The sequence below is a fragment of the Mastacembelus armatus genome, chromosome 5 (genome assembly GCF_900324485.2).
Source record: "Mastacembelus armatus chromosome 5, fMasArm1.2, whole genome shotgun sequence".
Taxonomy (NCBI): Eukaryota; Metazoa; Chordata; class Actinopteri; order Synbranchiformes; family Mastacembelidae; genus Mastacembelus; species Mastacembelus armatus.
The window spans coordinates 10,760,788-10,776,165 of record NC_046637.1 but is presented as its reverse complement, the minus strand read 5'-3'; the positions used below and the strand labels follow the sequence as shown (position 1 = coordinate 10,776,165).

Below are 15,378 nucleotides of genomic sequence, written 5' to 3'. Positions count from 1 at the left end.
GGAGGGAGCATTATGGGTGCAGGCAGACTGTCTGGGGAAATACCTGGCAAAAATCCCAAATAAACAATCAGAGAAGGAGAGGAGAACCAAACAGAAGACAAGGACAGGGGTGTTTTTCAGGGTCCAGATAACAGTTTTGTCATCAATAAAGGGAACAAGGCATTTTATAAGTGCTAACACAGTTTGTTTACAAAGAAGAACCACCCTGGGGACAGGAAGTTGAGAGTATTTTACTGAAAACTTTGGCTGTACTGACATGAAAGTTGACAAGAACTGAAGAATACATGATAAACTGCTTGCTGCTTAAGGCAAAATTAACTCAAATTGGGAAGTGTGGAGACTGAGTGGAACTGAGAGAAACGTTATGATTGGCATTGCCGGACATGGGTTGCAGTTGCTGATAAGGTTCTTGATGAGGAACAGATGTATAGGCTGCAGACACGCATGTAGTTCATAGATAAGCAGTGTAGAGTAACACTACCTGTGCTTGCCGCGTCTTGTTCACACAGCTGGGTGTATAGGTGTTTTCGAGGAACTGCTTGAAATATTACTTTTATTACTTATTGATTAAGACCAGTTGAACTAAAAGAAACAATCTCAACAATCTGCACTGTATACAGAAGAATTAAAAGGACTAAGAGGACAATAAATCATAAGGTGCAAAAAAGGAGTCCTAGAACACAGGAAGACTGTTTGGCTACAGGAAGACAGAAAGGTGGAAAATGTGCTTATAAGGAGAGGAGGGGTAAAAAGGACTGGGTATGGGGGGGGGTGGTGCTGCTGATTGGTACAGCCTGTAGAAATAGGTGGGCCTTGGAAAAGGCTGATGCCGGCGGTCTCTGCAGGCAATGAGTATTCTTTGTCAGGAGCAGGAAATGAGGTTTCTGTTGTGATTAAAAGGGAGGTTTCTATGGCAATGCAGAGAGCCGTGTGCACAGAAAATTTGTTGGGAGTGGAGGGGGCTAAGTGAGAGTAGGATTTCAAAGAAAGCAGCCTCCTCCATCTCTTCTCCCACCACAGCCACCCCTCTGCTTTTCCACAGCACCCTTTTATCTCTGATAATCTGTTTTCATAGCCGCACAGTTGAGACTGCAAGCAGGAATAGCTCAGACAATCCAAGTCATCGGTCAATCAGTCATAAATGTATACAGAGATACAACTTCATTTCATGAAATCACTGCTGTCAAAAAAGAAAAAAAGCTAATTAAAACTGCACAACTCAAGCGAGGTAATTAACATAATGACCTAAATGTGTCACTTTCTTGTTTAGACAGGTAAACGTCTGTTGAATCACCGCCCTCCAATGAACAGCTCATGATAAAAACAAAGTATGATGGCATTAGCCTGACCTTTAAAACCTATATTTAGGAACACGCTTTGTTAATTGTTCACTGATCTGTGGGTATAAATACATTTCTTAAAATAAGCTCCCCATCCCGATTTTCTTTTTTGTACAGAGGAAGTGCCATCTTTGCCCCAACAGAGGCTCACTCCAGGATGTTTGGACAAGATGACATTTCAAACTCCTGAGGATCAGAGTAAAGTTTTTCATTCTTGGACACTGACAGATAAAAAAAGAACAAAAAATGAAGATGCTTCATGACATTACTGATACACATGAAAATAATATGGTAATCTTCTTGGTATGCCTACACTATGACTATAACTGAGCATAAAAAGAAACTGATGTTAATCAGTGTGTAAAAAAAACACTTTAATGGAAAGCTTATAAAGGACAGTTTATTTAAACACATCAACACCGCATTTATGCATGGAAAGAAACTGAGTGTGATTCAAAAAATATATAACTGAGAATAATCATTATTATTCCACCAAAAATGTTTTCAGAAAGCGCTGAAAGGGTTCACACAAAGACAGACTGAAGGTCTCAGCATGCTATTTAGAATTACAAAAAGGTTCTGCTGCCCCCAGCTTTTTTGTTTGAGCATAGCAGCAAGTATCATGTAATGACACACTGCCAGTGAGGGAGGGCTGTACTGAGACCAGATGGCAAGTTGCACATCAAAAGGACAGCTGGTTACCAGAGTCCAGAAGACATCTTTATAGCTCCAAATCTAATTAGTTGCAACTAAACAAATCACATCAAGATATAATATAGCTGGCCATGCCAATGATTCATCATAGCAGGTGACATGGACATAACATGATCAAGCTTTAGGTCTTTACATGTGCAAGCTGCAACATTACAAGCTGACCAGTCAAGCAGCTTCCATCAGCGGCCATGATCAGTGGTCATACACTGATCTATATTATGGTAAACACTGAAAAGCGGCCATTCAACTGCAGATGATTATAGATATAGGTCCTGTTTTAATATGTGCGCAGTAACTACACTGATCAGGTCAAACTGTCAGATCAGTGCGTCTTCCAGGGAGTGCCGCCCACCATCAAACTGCTGACTGATCTTTGAGGCTTTGGTTGCTGCCTGCTGCCTTGAGCTTTCTTTCTGCAGCACCTAAAACCCATATCCAGAAATGTATATGAATAAAATGCTTTTTAAAAAATGGTCCAGATGATGTAAACATCAAATAATCATTTTTAATTGCACAAACCTCTTTCATTATGATTCTGCGAAGTTCCCCCTGTGAAAGTGGGCGTTCTTCTTCGTCAGTGACAGGAGACTCTTCTTCATCATATTCCACACTGAGTCCAATCACAGATACACAGTCATCAGTCTGTTGTTCTGGGTGTTTACATGTGTGCACAGACTACTGATTCATTCCACAGTGGTGTCAAAATCGAGAAAAACTGACCTGTTGATTGGAGGTTGGATACTGATATTCTGCAGCAGGTCTGGATTTTGACCCAAAAGGAATTTAGCCAGGTCTTTAGGATTGTAGTCCTTTTCCAGATCCTGGTAAGCATTGTAAATACAGGGCAGAAATTTTTAAAAAAGTAAATGTATTTACAACAGGAAGATACAGTATCTTAAGGAAAGGCAGGAGAACCACAGGTTGGCTGGTTACTTTAGAATTGAGGAAAGCTTGTATGGTGAGCAGCTCATTGGTCTTCTGTTCCACCAGACCCAGATAGGACATAACATTGTTGTCACTGATCCCTGTCGAGGAGCCTAACAATTCATCTATCACTGAGCGGTCACACTCCATTTTAGAGAAGATGCTGTTCACTCCTGTGGGATGGCAGAAAACAGGAGTCAAGATAGAACTGCCTGTGGCTTGTGTATGATAAATATTCAAAGTTGCAGCATGCTGAAGCCTTGTTTTATTATTCATCATGTGTATATACAGATAGACATGTATATAAGAAAAATATGTGATTTTTGGAACCACAATTTTCTGATAATGTCACGAGACTCTTTTCAGGAAACACTGTTTAAGTTGATTTAGTGGAATTAATTACCTGGAATCACACAAAATGAGAACTTTATTATATAAATATATATATATAAAATTATAGGGAAATTAGAGATCTGTGAAATAAACTGCTGTCAAACCTGTTTTGATTTCATCCAGAATTTTGCTTATGATATTTGCTTGGATTTCATAATCCTCAGCTTGGGATTCATTTTCCTTTTGTTGTTGATCAATGTCTCTCAGCAAAAAGTGATGATCTTGTTCCCGTTGCAAATTTTCTACTCGAAACTGCTCCATCTGCCCTTGGATCTGCAAATTCACATACAGTATTTCAGCATTAACAGATAGATAAATTAATAATGAACATTACTGAATACTACATCTCTATTTGTACTTGGTCTAACTGCTCTCAAAAATCATCATTATTCTCTTAGCTTACATTTACTCTCCTGGAACCTACTAGAATTTTGTAGGGAACCTACAATCCTGGCCTTTAAAGTGTGAAGTGTGAATAAGGTATAAAATGTATTCTGTTATTGCACTGGGAGGAGTATAAGCAAATTAAAGTTAAAAAGCTAAAGTTAAAAGTGGAGGAAATGGATGAAAACTGTGTCCATGGGTATGGTCATATAGAGAAACATACTCACGTGACTTATTTGGTCTCTCAGTGCTTCAATCTCATTGTTTTGTTCATTGACAAAATTGAATAGTGCAAAGTTTCGGTCTTCAACTACACATAAAAAAAACAAACAGAAAAACAATATAGCGGTGAATTACATTTAAAGCTTAAACTTATTATTTTAGTAAATCATGTTACTAAAGTTTGATCTAAGCTTTAGTGTCCTTCCAAAGGTGGACAAAAGTAAATTACATGAAAATTAAGTAACAGATTTATTGCCACTTGCAAAAAAAACATTACTATTACAATTATTTGGGTCATGGGACATTTTATTGCATATTGCATATTGAAATAGATCCTTCAGTAAACTAAGTAATGTAGCAGGGTCCCAGAACCAAAAAGACCCAAACCAGCATTTTCTTTGTGTATGAATGAGTATTAAAGCATCAGGTTGAGTCGACTTACCCTGAATAAACTTGGTGACCAGCACGTCCAGGTTGTCCTCTCCTGTCACTGTCTGAATCCTCTCAAACACTTCCTCTAGAGCATCTAGCGACGCCTCCCCAGAGTCCATCCTCCTCTGCTCCTTCACCTCTGATGCTGAGACAAACAATCACCATCAACACCATATGAAAATCATCAGGACTGTATCGAAGCCATTGTCATCAAGGCTACCATCACGACTTGTCAATCACCTTTTCCTTAGTTTGGCTGCTTGTATTAGGTAAACCTTAACCAACAATGGCAAATTTATATAACATAATCTTCCACTCTAAAAATCCCCAAGTAAATTGCTAAGATTTTGCATTTCGTAATAGTCTAAATACTTGTTGAAACAATTTAATATTCACTGTGAACAAAATCCTTTTTGTTCAAGGACTCTGGCAGGACTGAGTGTACTTTCACACTTTTATTAGTTTCCAAGCCAATAGCAGTATTAACACTGCTTTTTTCTGTAGTACTTTTATATTTATTGGTTTAATATGTGATACAACAACATTATAAAGCATTTAAACTAGGTTCTGTCTGAGTGTTTCTGCTTAAAAATCCTAAATAATTATTAGTTTGTCAGGTCCAGATTTGACTGACATGAAGCTTAATTTTTTTTTTACTATGGAATTCTTCTCTCTTGTGCTCAAGCAACTTACAATACTATACCTGGTGGTGCCAGGGCATTTCTGTAGGGTAAGATGAAAATTGGTGGGATTCCCTACTCAATAAACATTAAATTTGTCAACATTATTATCATCACTAACAGTGTTGTCATTATTGTAAATATCAGAGATGTCAAAACTGTATTATGAGGTACAAAAATGTGGCTGTGTCTTACATCGTCTGTGCCCCATCTCATGGCTGTCGTCCTGCCCGGTCCGCTCACTGCACTTGGTGGTCATAAAATCTTTCAGGATACACTCATGTGCAATAACCCTTTCCAGTTCCTTCATCTCAATATTGTACTGGGCAAGGTCCTTCACTGCCTTCTCCCTCATCATGGTCATCTTTGACTGAGCCTCCACTCTAAAGTAGAAAGGGTTATCGATAAGACATTCAATAACTAAGATCAAGAGGTGCATACCATATTGATTTTTACTTCCTTACAAAACTATTTCAAATTTCACCTTGCATCGTAAGCAGTAGTAGACAGGTTGATGATTTCCCCAATCTTCTTGCGGAGCTGCTGCAGTTCCTACAACACACAAGTGCCAACACAAAGACATGCTTTTAGTTGACAACAGTAAACCAGTGTAAAAAACTTGGCGCTTTGTTTCTAAATAATCTACTGTTTGACCTCTGACCTTTTCCAGCCTGTTGTGTAGTTGCTGAAAACGAGCACGCTCAATATGAAGAGTCTGCAACTCCTCTCTCAGGTGGCTGTTCTTGGTCAGCTGCTCATTGAAGCGAGTTGAGGCCTGGAGAGAAAATGATACACGAACATTGTCTACAAACCAGACACAATAATAAGACATCTAGCCAGAACCAGATACTAACACTCAGTCTGGTTTCTATGCATTTTGAGAAGAAGAGTTTCACTCACTCTGTTCAGTTTGTACTCCAAAGTGCGTGTGGCTTTCTGAGTCCGCCATACCTCAGACCTTTGTGTATCACTAGTACTGGTCTCCCCTTTTCTCAGATCTAACAGCTTCAACTCCATGGCTGAGATCTGTCCACAATACAGACATGTCATAAACTGTGACCAAAAATATCAATAATATGAAATACAACTAGACTTAGTATTATACATTGTAAACTTAAGAACTTAACCTCCTTTTCTAGGTCTTTTTGACACTGCTTCTCTTTCTCCAGCTCTTCCTCTAGCATGTCTCTCTGCTCCAGCAGGGTGCGAAGACTCTGGGTGTCCTCGCTGTCCTGCTGTTGGCGGATCATGCTCTTACATGCGCCAAGGTTTCGATGGAGTTCCTCCTGCTCCTTTAGCAGCTTGTCAATCTCCTGCCTTTATCCATTATACACAAACAGCTGATCAGATGAATAAAAACACACACACTGCTGACAAGTTGATATAACCATAAAGTTCATTACTGTTGTTTGCGGATCTGCTCGCGGGCCTGGATGTTGTAGGCCTGTCGATCTCCCTCCATGATTCTGAACTGTCTCTGCAGTTTGGCTATCTCTGATTCTGTTTAAAAATATCATATACACATTAGAGCTGTTTCTTCCATGCAGCTGGCAATGCAAGGGAGAGGATCAATATCTAGAGTTTAATAATAATCCCATGAGCAACGTTACCTGTACCATCACTATCCATCTCACTGCTGTCTGAGTGGGCACTTGTGGCTGATCTTCCTCGAGGCATGGTTACACTGGGCTTTTCTGGATGAAAATAAAACACCCACCGATCTATGACTTAAGTAGGAAAAGTAGTAGCACAGTGTCGAAATACCTTCACAAGTAAAAAATATCGATTGGAAATATCTAAACGTTATTGCCCTTTGACCATTAAATTTAATCACACAGATATTTAGCCTCTCAAACTGAAAAAAAGCTTTTTTGAAACCAATCAATAATCACTTTGTTTTTTGTTTTATATTAAAGTGAATCACTAGAGTATAATAGCAAGAAAAAAATGAGCTATTCCTTTTCCTTGCATTGATTTTGGAGTGAAACACAGATTGTATATTTTTGTCTTTGCTTGAAACATATAGTTTGCGTTAGTTTTATTTCTCTTCCTAAAATACAAAATGTTGCTATTTCACCTTTAACCATAAAATGAAGGCATCATCTACAGGGACAGGCCATTAAAACTAAACAATAGCCTATACTAGCGATCTTAAACAGCTGTAGCCTGGTTCCTGTTACAAAAGACTTGAACTGACTTGGTCACAGTTACCGATTTAGATGTACTGAAAAAGTCCCTGTGGTTTAGGATAAATAAGATTCGATCTCACCAGATGAAATTTTGGAAAAGTAAAACCCCAATGACAGCCCTCAGGAAACACACAGCAGGAGCCTGAGTTGTTAGCAACCGTTGCTAGGAATATGGGAGTGCCGATCCCTGAACTCAGTCTGTCAGGCTGCATGAAAGTCGAAGAACTGACAGGTTCGGTGGTAAAGGCTTGACACCGGCATCCAGGTTCAAACATGCCTGTCACAGGTTGTACAAACACCTTGCTACCTGGGCTGTATCTTCGTTACTTATTTGGCCTGGGTGGGAACGAAATGACGGTGCCAGGAGACAAGAAGTCAGGGTAAGGTCACTAATGTAAAGAAAAGAATACACAAGTCTGGATAAAGCCTAAATATGTAAGAAAATGCATCAGTGCCATAAATATCAATTGTACTCAAGGTTCAGACAGATCTATATGTAGCTTGTTTAACTTGAGTTGGTCCAAGAGTAGCTACATTTCCCATGCACTACTCTCTGTTTCCAATAATAAACACTGAATTATTATTATTATTCTTAACAGGCATTGAAGTCAGGGGCTTCATCTGCAAAATGAAAGAGATGCAAACCAAGCACAAAGAGATGTGGCAGGGGTAGGAACGGTCATGTGATCATGTCATTTGACCCAGTCTTTAAAGGTCACAGGTGCTCTTCCTATGAGCAAGTTTGTGCACATGATTGTTTCTGGGTCCTAACAGTCCAGATCATGAAGTCATGGAGGGTCAGTGCTGCTTGCTGTTAGTTTTATATAGATTTTTATCTTGTTTTTAAGTATTTTATATGGGGTGGTGGAGGTTCACTTTAGGTGGTGACATTATTTTGTGATCATTGGTTGTGTATTGGGTGTTTTCTGTTGTGGAGATGGTTATTTTTGTGCTTTAATCCTGTGTTTCTTTTTCACTAATATTTTGCCTCTCCCCAGCTGTAGGCCGAAGCCTCATCACTGCAGATTCTTTTAGTCCTTAGGATAAGATTGTAAATCCTGCCGACAACCCAAAATGTAGCACTGTTAAGAAGAAAAAGAAGTACTTTATTAATCCCCAAGGGGAAATTCAATTGTTACAGCAGTTATTCTAATTTAAAATTATTAAATTTAGTATTATTTAAATTATATTAATTAATAGTAATTAATAAAGTAATTAACTTGTATTTAGAAAAGTAATAAAGTAATTATTTATTTTTGAGGGTTTGTGTGTGTGTCTGTGTGTGTGTGCGTGCGTGTATGCATGCGTGTGTGTGTGTGTGCATGCGTGCGCACGTGCTTGCCTGTGTATGAGGTGTGTGCGTGTGTGTGTGTGCATTTTTGATTATATTGTGGAATTATAGAGTCTTATGGCCGTGGACACAAAAGACTTCCTTAATCTCTCAGTCTTGGCTTTAGGAGGAATTAGTCTGTGGCTGAATGAACTTCCCATTCGCCACAGTTCCTCATGAAGTGGGTGGGCAGGATTGTCCAGTATGGAGTTGATTTTGTCTACCATCCTCCTCTCTGCCACAACCTCCAGACTGTCCAGTTCCAGTTCAAAAACAGATTTTGCCTTCCTGGTCAACTTGTTTAGTCTGTTGGCCTCACCAATCTTGATGCCACCTCCCCAGCACACAACTGCAAAGAACAGTGCACTTGCTACTGCAGACTAATTGAACATCTTCAGTAGCTTGTTGCACACACCAAAGGAACACAGTCTCCTGAGGAAGAACACTCTGCTCTGTCCTTTCTTGAAGAGTGCATCTGTATTGTTTGACCAGTCCAGTTTGTTGTTAATGTGGACTCCAAGGTATTTGTAGGAGTCCACAATCTCTACTTCGTTTCCAAGGATGGAGACAGGGACTGGGGTCTTCCTGCTCCTCCACCACCACTTCTCTGGTTTTTTTGATATTGAGCTTTAGACTGTTGTTGTTACACCAATCAACAAAGCTTTTTATCAAGTATCTGTACTCCTCATCGTTATCATTACTGATGCATCCAAAGATTGAAGAGTCATCAGAGAACTTCTGGAGGTGACAGGTTCCTGAGTTGTAGCGGAAGTCTGAGGTGTAGAGTGTAGACAGGAATGGTGCCAGTACAGCTCCTTGGGGTGCACCGGTGCTGCTCATCACCACATCAGATATGCAGCCATCTAAGCGAACATACTGTGGCTGCCCAGTGAGGTAGTCTTTGATCCACTCCACCATGTCTGCGGGAACTTCCATATCCTGCATCTTTGCACTTAGCAGGTGGGGCTGAATAGTGTTGAAAGCACTTGAAAAGTCAAAGAACATTACTGATATGACATAGAAGGTGTGCAAGAAACTGCAGGTAGACCTGAATAACCATAGCCAGTCAGTCAGTGTGTGCAGAAACTGTGTGCAGGTCAAACTGCTGCTGGTTTAAGGACAAAGGGGAATGCTGCAAATAGTGATTAGATTTAGGTTTGGTTCCCTTTACTGCACTTTGTATGTGTTAATTAATAAATGAAACACTATTTGTGTAATTCACACATCGCCAGTGTATTTTTTTGTGACCTAAACCTTTGCACACTATACATGAGGGGCAATTCTGCATAAGATTTTTTATGTTTAATTACATTTTCATGTTAAGGTTAATGCCCACAAGTACATTTTGAAATGCATCCCTTTTACTTGTAAATGTATTTATACACTGTGCTACTGCTATTTCTACTTAAGTCATATATCGGTGGGTATCTTCCACCACGGCCCAACAGTGTATAAAAAGACAATGTTTAAAATTAACTTCCCCTTGACTTAAACCGTATGTTATGACATCAGTAATAATCTAATAGTGTCATTTATTTTAGAACAATGACAGGGGCCATTTTACCTGTTTTACTTTTGTAAAACTTTACTTTACTTTTTTCATTTTAGTTTTACTTTTGACACTTTAAGTAAGCCTACATTTCTGCCGATAATATTTCTTGTAACATTTTGACAGCAGAATAAGAGATTTTTTTGTAAAAAATTATTTGCTAATACAAATCAACTACATATATCAACCTACTATATAGTGTTTATTGGATGGAAATATGCAAAATGTACATTTACATTCTAAAATGTACTGTTTCTATACTTGGTACATGAGCAGTTAATGTGTCTAACGCATATGATTACATATTAATTCAGCAATGCAGAAAATACATTTTATATCTTAATCTGACAGAACTGTAAGTTTTATAGCATTTATGCCTAAACTAAGAAATGCATGTGTGTGCAAGCCATGCAAATAATATTTATGATTTTCAGATATACTCTATTAGGACGTTTATTTATAATATGACATCTCAATGACTTTGAAAGAGACAGTGTGTCTTTGTTTATTTCTCTGACTGTGGTTGTGGCTCCTCCTCAGCTGGAGTTGGTGGAACACCCTCTAGAAAGGTGCAGAAGTGCTGTGGTATATTTAAGTCTGGTTTCTTCAACAGCAAGTAGCATTTTGGGAAATAGTAGCTTGCCACCAGTCCAAAGTTGCTGGCCTGGATGAATGAAACATGGACAATTGTCCTATTCTTGTTAGTCAAGCCTATGTAGATCGGAACAAACATCACCCACAGTACACAGTAGATCAGGGAAGAAAAGGTGATGTCCCTGGCAAGATTATACTGATGAAGAGGCTTCACTGCCATGAAGGTGCACATGAATGATGTTAGAGCCATTGCAGCATTGAAACCTTGCATTAAAAAAAATCCAATCAAAGGTAAGACTGGACATGACAGGAAGGCCCTCACAAAATTTATTTTCATATCTGCCATATGTTGAGACAGTGTGGGCCCTTCCTGGACAAACCAGCCACAGAGACCAGCCTGCACAGCACAGCAGACAAGCACGAACAGCCAGCTCCCAGGGCCTCTTATTATCTGCAGGTAAGAAGCAGCCGTCTCTGGGAACTCTGTCACATAGAATATCTGTTTGAAAAGAGAGTGTTGAACCTGATTACAATGTAAACTCTTTATTTTTCTACGATGTTTTTCTGTGATGTTCTACCTCTCATTCCTCACCTGTAGTGAAATGGACGTGATTATGGAGAGGGTGATTGTTTGGAAAATGGAGGTGAGGGGCAATTGAAGACGACACACCATGTCCCCTGGCTGTCCCAGAAAGAGCAGCAGGCTGAGACAGGTGCCCATCAGGCTGAACAGAGCCAGAAAACTCCAGAATCCCCCTGAGGCCATTACCAATGGGGTCCCCCTGTGCTTCAGGAACACAACTCCTACTGACCCATAACATACCAGCAGCAGGAACCCAGTCAGCAGCAGTTGCAGAGCCTCAGGTGTGTTCCAGGATAAAACGTCAAAGGTGGGTACAGTGCAATTCATGCTGCGTGTGTAGGACCATTGACCTTTAGGACACGTAGTACACTGGATGTCATCTGAATCAGAACGCACAACATGATAAATTAATATGCATACCAACAAAACAAACCATGAATGTTTTGACTGCAATATCATTAAAAAAGAAGATCAACATTTTCACAAATACCTTTGCTGTATTTTCTATTAAGATACATATGATTGATATAACTCTCATATTTGGGCACTAAATCTGCAGCTAGAGCCAGCAGCTGGTTAGTTTGAGACAGGCAAACAGCTACTCTGTCTATATCCAAAGATAAAAACCTATCAGCACCTCTAAAGCTCACTAATTTACAGAAAAATCTCATTTGTTTAAACTGTAGATAAACACGTGAAAACATCAAGGATTGTTTCTTGGCCACGCATGTGACATCCTGGAGTGTATCTTAATTATTGTGCCTGCGCAAGAAATAGTTCTGCACATAAACCTTAAATAGTCATTTTCACACTTCAAGTGGCAAATAAACATATTTCCCACAATCCTCTCCTTTAGTTAGGGGTCAGGTATATGAGTGACGTATGGACAACCACACTACCTGGATTTGCCTTGTATGTGCCTGGCAAACAGTCAATGCAGTCAAAGCAGCAGGAGTGGAAGCCTTTGACTCTGTGGACCTGTCCTTCTGCACATGCCCCTGAACAGGTGGACCGGGGAGCCTGCAAAAATTGTGGCATTATGTTTAGGATGTTTAGGATTGTTAGGGGGAAAAAGTTCAAAATTTAAGTGAAGAATTATATTTCAGTTTCCGAATAAAGTGTTGAAAATTACCTCTGGAGTATGCCATTTGAACAGGGACATGTTGATGGCCAATTGTTCATGAAAACTTCCAACAACTATGAAATCTAAACCCGAGGCTGTCCAAACCCACTGAACCAAATTATATCCTATGTTTGGATTGCCATTACTGTCAAACACTAAATTTTTTCCTTTTATATTGACAGAAGTCTTCCTTAAAACCCCCAACAGCTGCAAAAAGAATAGCATTGTTGTTAAAAGTCATTTTAATTAAATTAAAATTAAATTAAACAAAAAACAAAAATCACCTTCCAGGGATAGATTTTGGTTTCATTTCCCCACATGCAGGTAGATGCATTGCATCCCAGCAGGTTATGCAGTGCCTGTGCTGCTGTGTAGATGGCAGCATACACACTGAAAGCTGTTCGCTTCAATACGCCATCTGTTACCAAACTAATATTAGCAAGTGACAAGTTCCTGCACTCTGGGCAGGGATTTTTAGGATTGCCAGGCTGTGGTGCTAGAGACGACATATTTGCTCTCTCTTCACTGAGTTTGATCAAAAGCTCCTGTGTGTAGTTAGTGAGTAGATCCAGAATCTCTGTCTTGTCAATGAATCCAATGATTGTACCAACTGTTTGGATATTGGGGAGAGAAGTCAGTCGGTTATGAAGGGCCCAGCTTGTGCTGGCAATCCACACACCTGTTAAATTCTTCTTAATAACCTGCAAAGGATTTGGTTGGATGATTGATAGTGAATTACATATAATCTGTTTACGAGTAGCATGAAACACTTATTTGATCATTTGAGAATTCTCTGCTTCACTAACCTCTTTAAAAAAGGTTTCAGCTGGCTCTACGAGAGAAAAAACCACTACCACTCCAACTCTGGTTTCTTGGATATTGGCAATGATTATTTTGATTGCTGGTAGAGGGTCAGTGTATACTGGAATCAACCCCTGGTAGGCCACACAGATAGCCAGCTGTTCTGCTCTTTTGGTGAACTGCTGTACACCTTGTTGTCCATACTCTTCTTCACTGCCCAACACTGCAACCCAGTTCCAGTGAAACTTTGCCACTAACTGTGCCATGGCATCCACTTGAAGTTTGTCACTGGGCACCGTACGGAAGAATGACGGATAGAGAATGTTGTCACTGAATTTATCACTGGTCGCACCATAGCTAATCTGAAATGAGAGGAGTTATATCACAGCACATTTCAACTAAAATTAGAGTATTTCACTGCATAATGTTATTCATCCCTGCCTATTATTGACACACAAGGTCTAATGTACTTTTACTAAGGTTGCAGTATAATTTGCATTCCAAGTGGGATTGTGTTGTCAAAAATAAATCACCACCTAACACCTTAGTAATTGAAGATTTATAGGACATTATAGGTGCAAATGTTTAGCTCTACTGTTTAGGTTTACTTTTACATGTGAAATAATTTTTGTACAAAATGTCAAATCAGCTGAGAAAGAGAATATATATAAAAGGACATATAACTATACTATATGACTCATTAGCAATCAAACCTGTGGCATCAGAAAGAATCCCAGGAGTTTTCCAATGACTGACACCATTTCTGAGCTTTGAGGACCAATCACGGCTGATATGCTGGTCTCATAGTCAGTGTAATTACAGTCCACAGATAGTGCCTTGTTAGATTTTGCAGTGAGAAAGGAAATACTAGGCTTCACAATGATGGCAGGTTGTCTGCATGTGTCATAGATTTCATAACCCAACTTGATGCCAGGGAGCAGAATATGGTTTGCATTAATCTCGTCCACTGCATATTTCATTACTAGAGCGAGGCCCAGTCCATATTTATTTAAACTGTGGGTCATCAGGCATGAAAAACAAAGTAGAAGCCTTGTTAGTCAGATTAAGCATACATATTTCTATATTTCCCCAAAATGATGTTTTGCACATTACCTTTCACAGATGATGTTGTCAGGCTCGCTGCTCTGGCTGACGTTGGATAGCAGGTTAATGGGAAAGAGCCCTCCAAGCATAATGTCCCCAGGCAAACTGAAGAGGCTGGTAGAAATATTGCGGAACCATTCAGGGGAAGCATAGACACTGTGGCTCAGTCTAAATGAATACCACAGAAGCAGTAGAATGAAAGGTGTAGCCATGATGCTGTTAAGCTGGATACTGAAGCTACAGTAATAATCGTAGGATGTTTTTGTGTCAGTACTACATGACATGTTGTATGCAAAATCACCTGTAAGCCCCAAAGGGCATTGGTGCAATTGGTCCCTCCCTTCCCTGCCTACCTAAAGGTGTAATAAAAAGTTACTGCAAAGTTACTGCAAATCGTGTGAAATGGGACTTATAATATTAACCTACATTTAAATTAGTGGTATAAATGGATATGAAGTAAACTATAGGCACCCCTAGCCTCTTGTAACATTAAAGATATAATTTATTATTATTTTAAAAATGTCATATTAATGGCATTTTTTCTGATTTTGTTCTTAATTCTGAACAAATTGTGCATCATCATGCATCAACTTATTTGACACCACTATAGGTTTTTACATTTTTATGGTATTAATGGAGAGACTTGCTTTATCTCTCATGTATATTTGCGTGTGTGTTTTGTGCAGGTGGTGTTTATCTTTCCGGAGTATTTTCCTGACATTTGCTTGTGGTTTGCGCTTTTATCCTCTTTGCTGTAACTATCTGTCAGGAGATGAGCACATAGAGTAAATTCCTTCTGGCTTACTTGCCCAGAGTTGTTATCATAGCTAAACCTCACATTTATCATTTTGCAAATGTTAGTTTTTGAGGGTTGCTTATCATGTCATCTTAGTGAAAATGTATACTACTTTGTCTCGATTATTGCAGCCATTGTACAGTTATGAAACCCACTAATAAGCCTATGTGTTTCCCCTGCTGGTCACAATGTTAAAAGTGCCATATATATTGAGATATGT

At 39.3% G+C, this 15,378-nt stretch overlaps 2 protein-coding genes across 6 annotated transcripts; both read right to left on the bottom strand.

Annotated features, from left to right (window-relative positions):
• Positions 1-1,948: 1,948 nt before the first annotated feature.
• On the bottom strand, positions 1,949-7,445 carry odad1 (outer dynein arm docking complex subunit 1). Of its 5 annotated transcripts, none has more exons than XM_026305891.1 (15): positions 7,359-7,445; positions 6,700-6,783; positions 6,493-6,589; positions 6,217-6,406; positions 5,990-6,115; positions 5,751-5,864; positions 5,574-5,641; positions 5,285-5,472; positions 4,420-4,554; positions 3,983-4,065; positions 3,476-3,644; positions 2,988-3,151; positions 2,775-2,875; positions 2,574-2,664; positions 1,949-2,476 (listed from the first exon to the last, which is right to left on the bottom strand). In XM_026305891.1, the coding sequence occupies exons 2-15, from the start codon at positions 6,764-6,766 to the stop codon at positions 2,372-2,374; spliced, it is 1,698 nt and encodes a 565-aa protein (XP_026161676.1). In that variant the 5' UTR covers positions 6,767-6,783; positions 7,359-7,445; the 3' UTR covers positions 1,949-2,371. The 5 variants fall into 5 exon arrangements, with proteins under 5 accessions (XP_026161676.1, XP_026161679.1, XP_026161677.1 ...); XM_026305894.1 differs by having other exon boundaries at positions 6,706-6,783; XM_026305892.1 differs by having other exon boundaries at positions 7,301-7,429.
• A 3,217-nt stretch (positions 7,446-10,662) lies between these two features.
• On the bottom strand, positions 10,663-14,574 carry tas1r3 (taste receptor, type 1, member 3). Its single transcript, XM_026307420.1, has 8 exons — positions 14,372-14,574; positions 13,972-14,272; positions 13,264-13,620; positions 12,742-13,158; positions 12,467-12,664; positions 12,234-12,354; positions 11,344-11,714; positions 10,663-11,250 (listed from the first exon to the last, which is right to left on the bottom strand). The coding sequence occupies exons 1-8, from the start codon at positions 14,572-14,574 to the stop codon at positions 10,663-10,665; spliced, it is 2,556 nt and encodes an 851-aa protein (XP_026163205.1).
• Between the last annotated feature and the right edge of the window lie 804 nt (positions 14,575-15,378).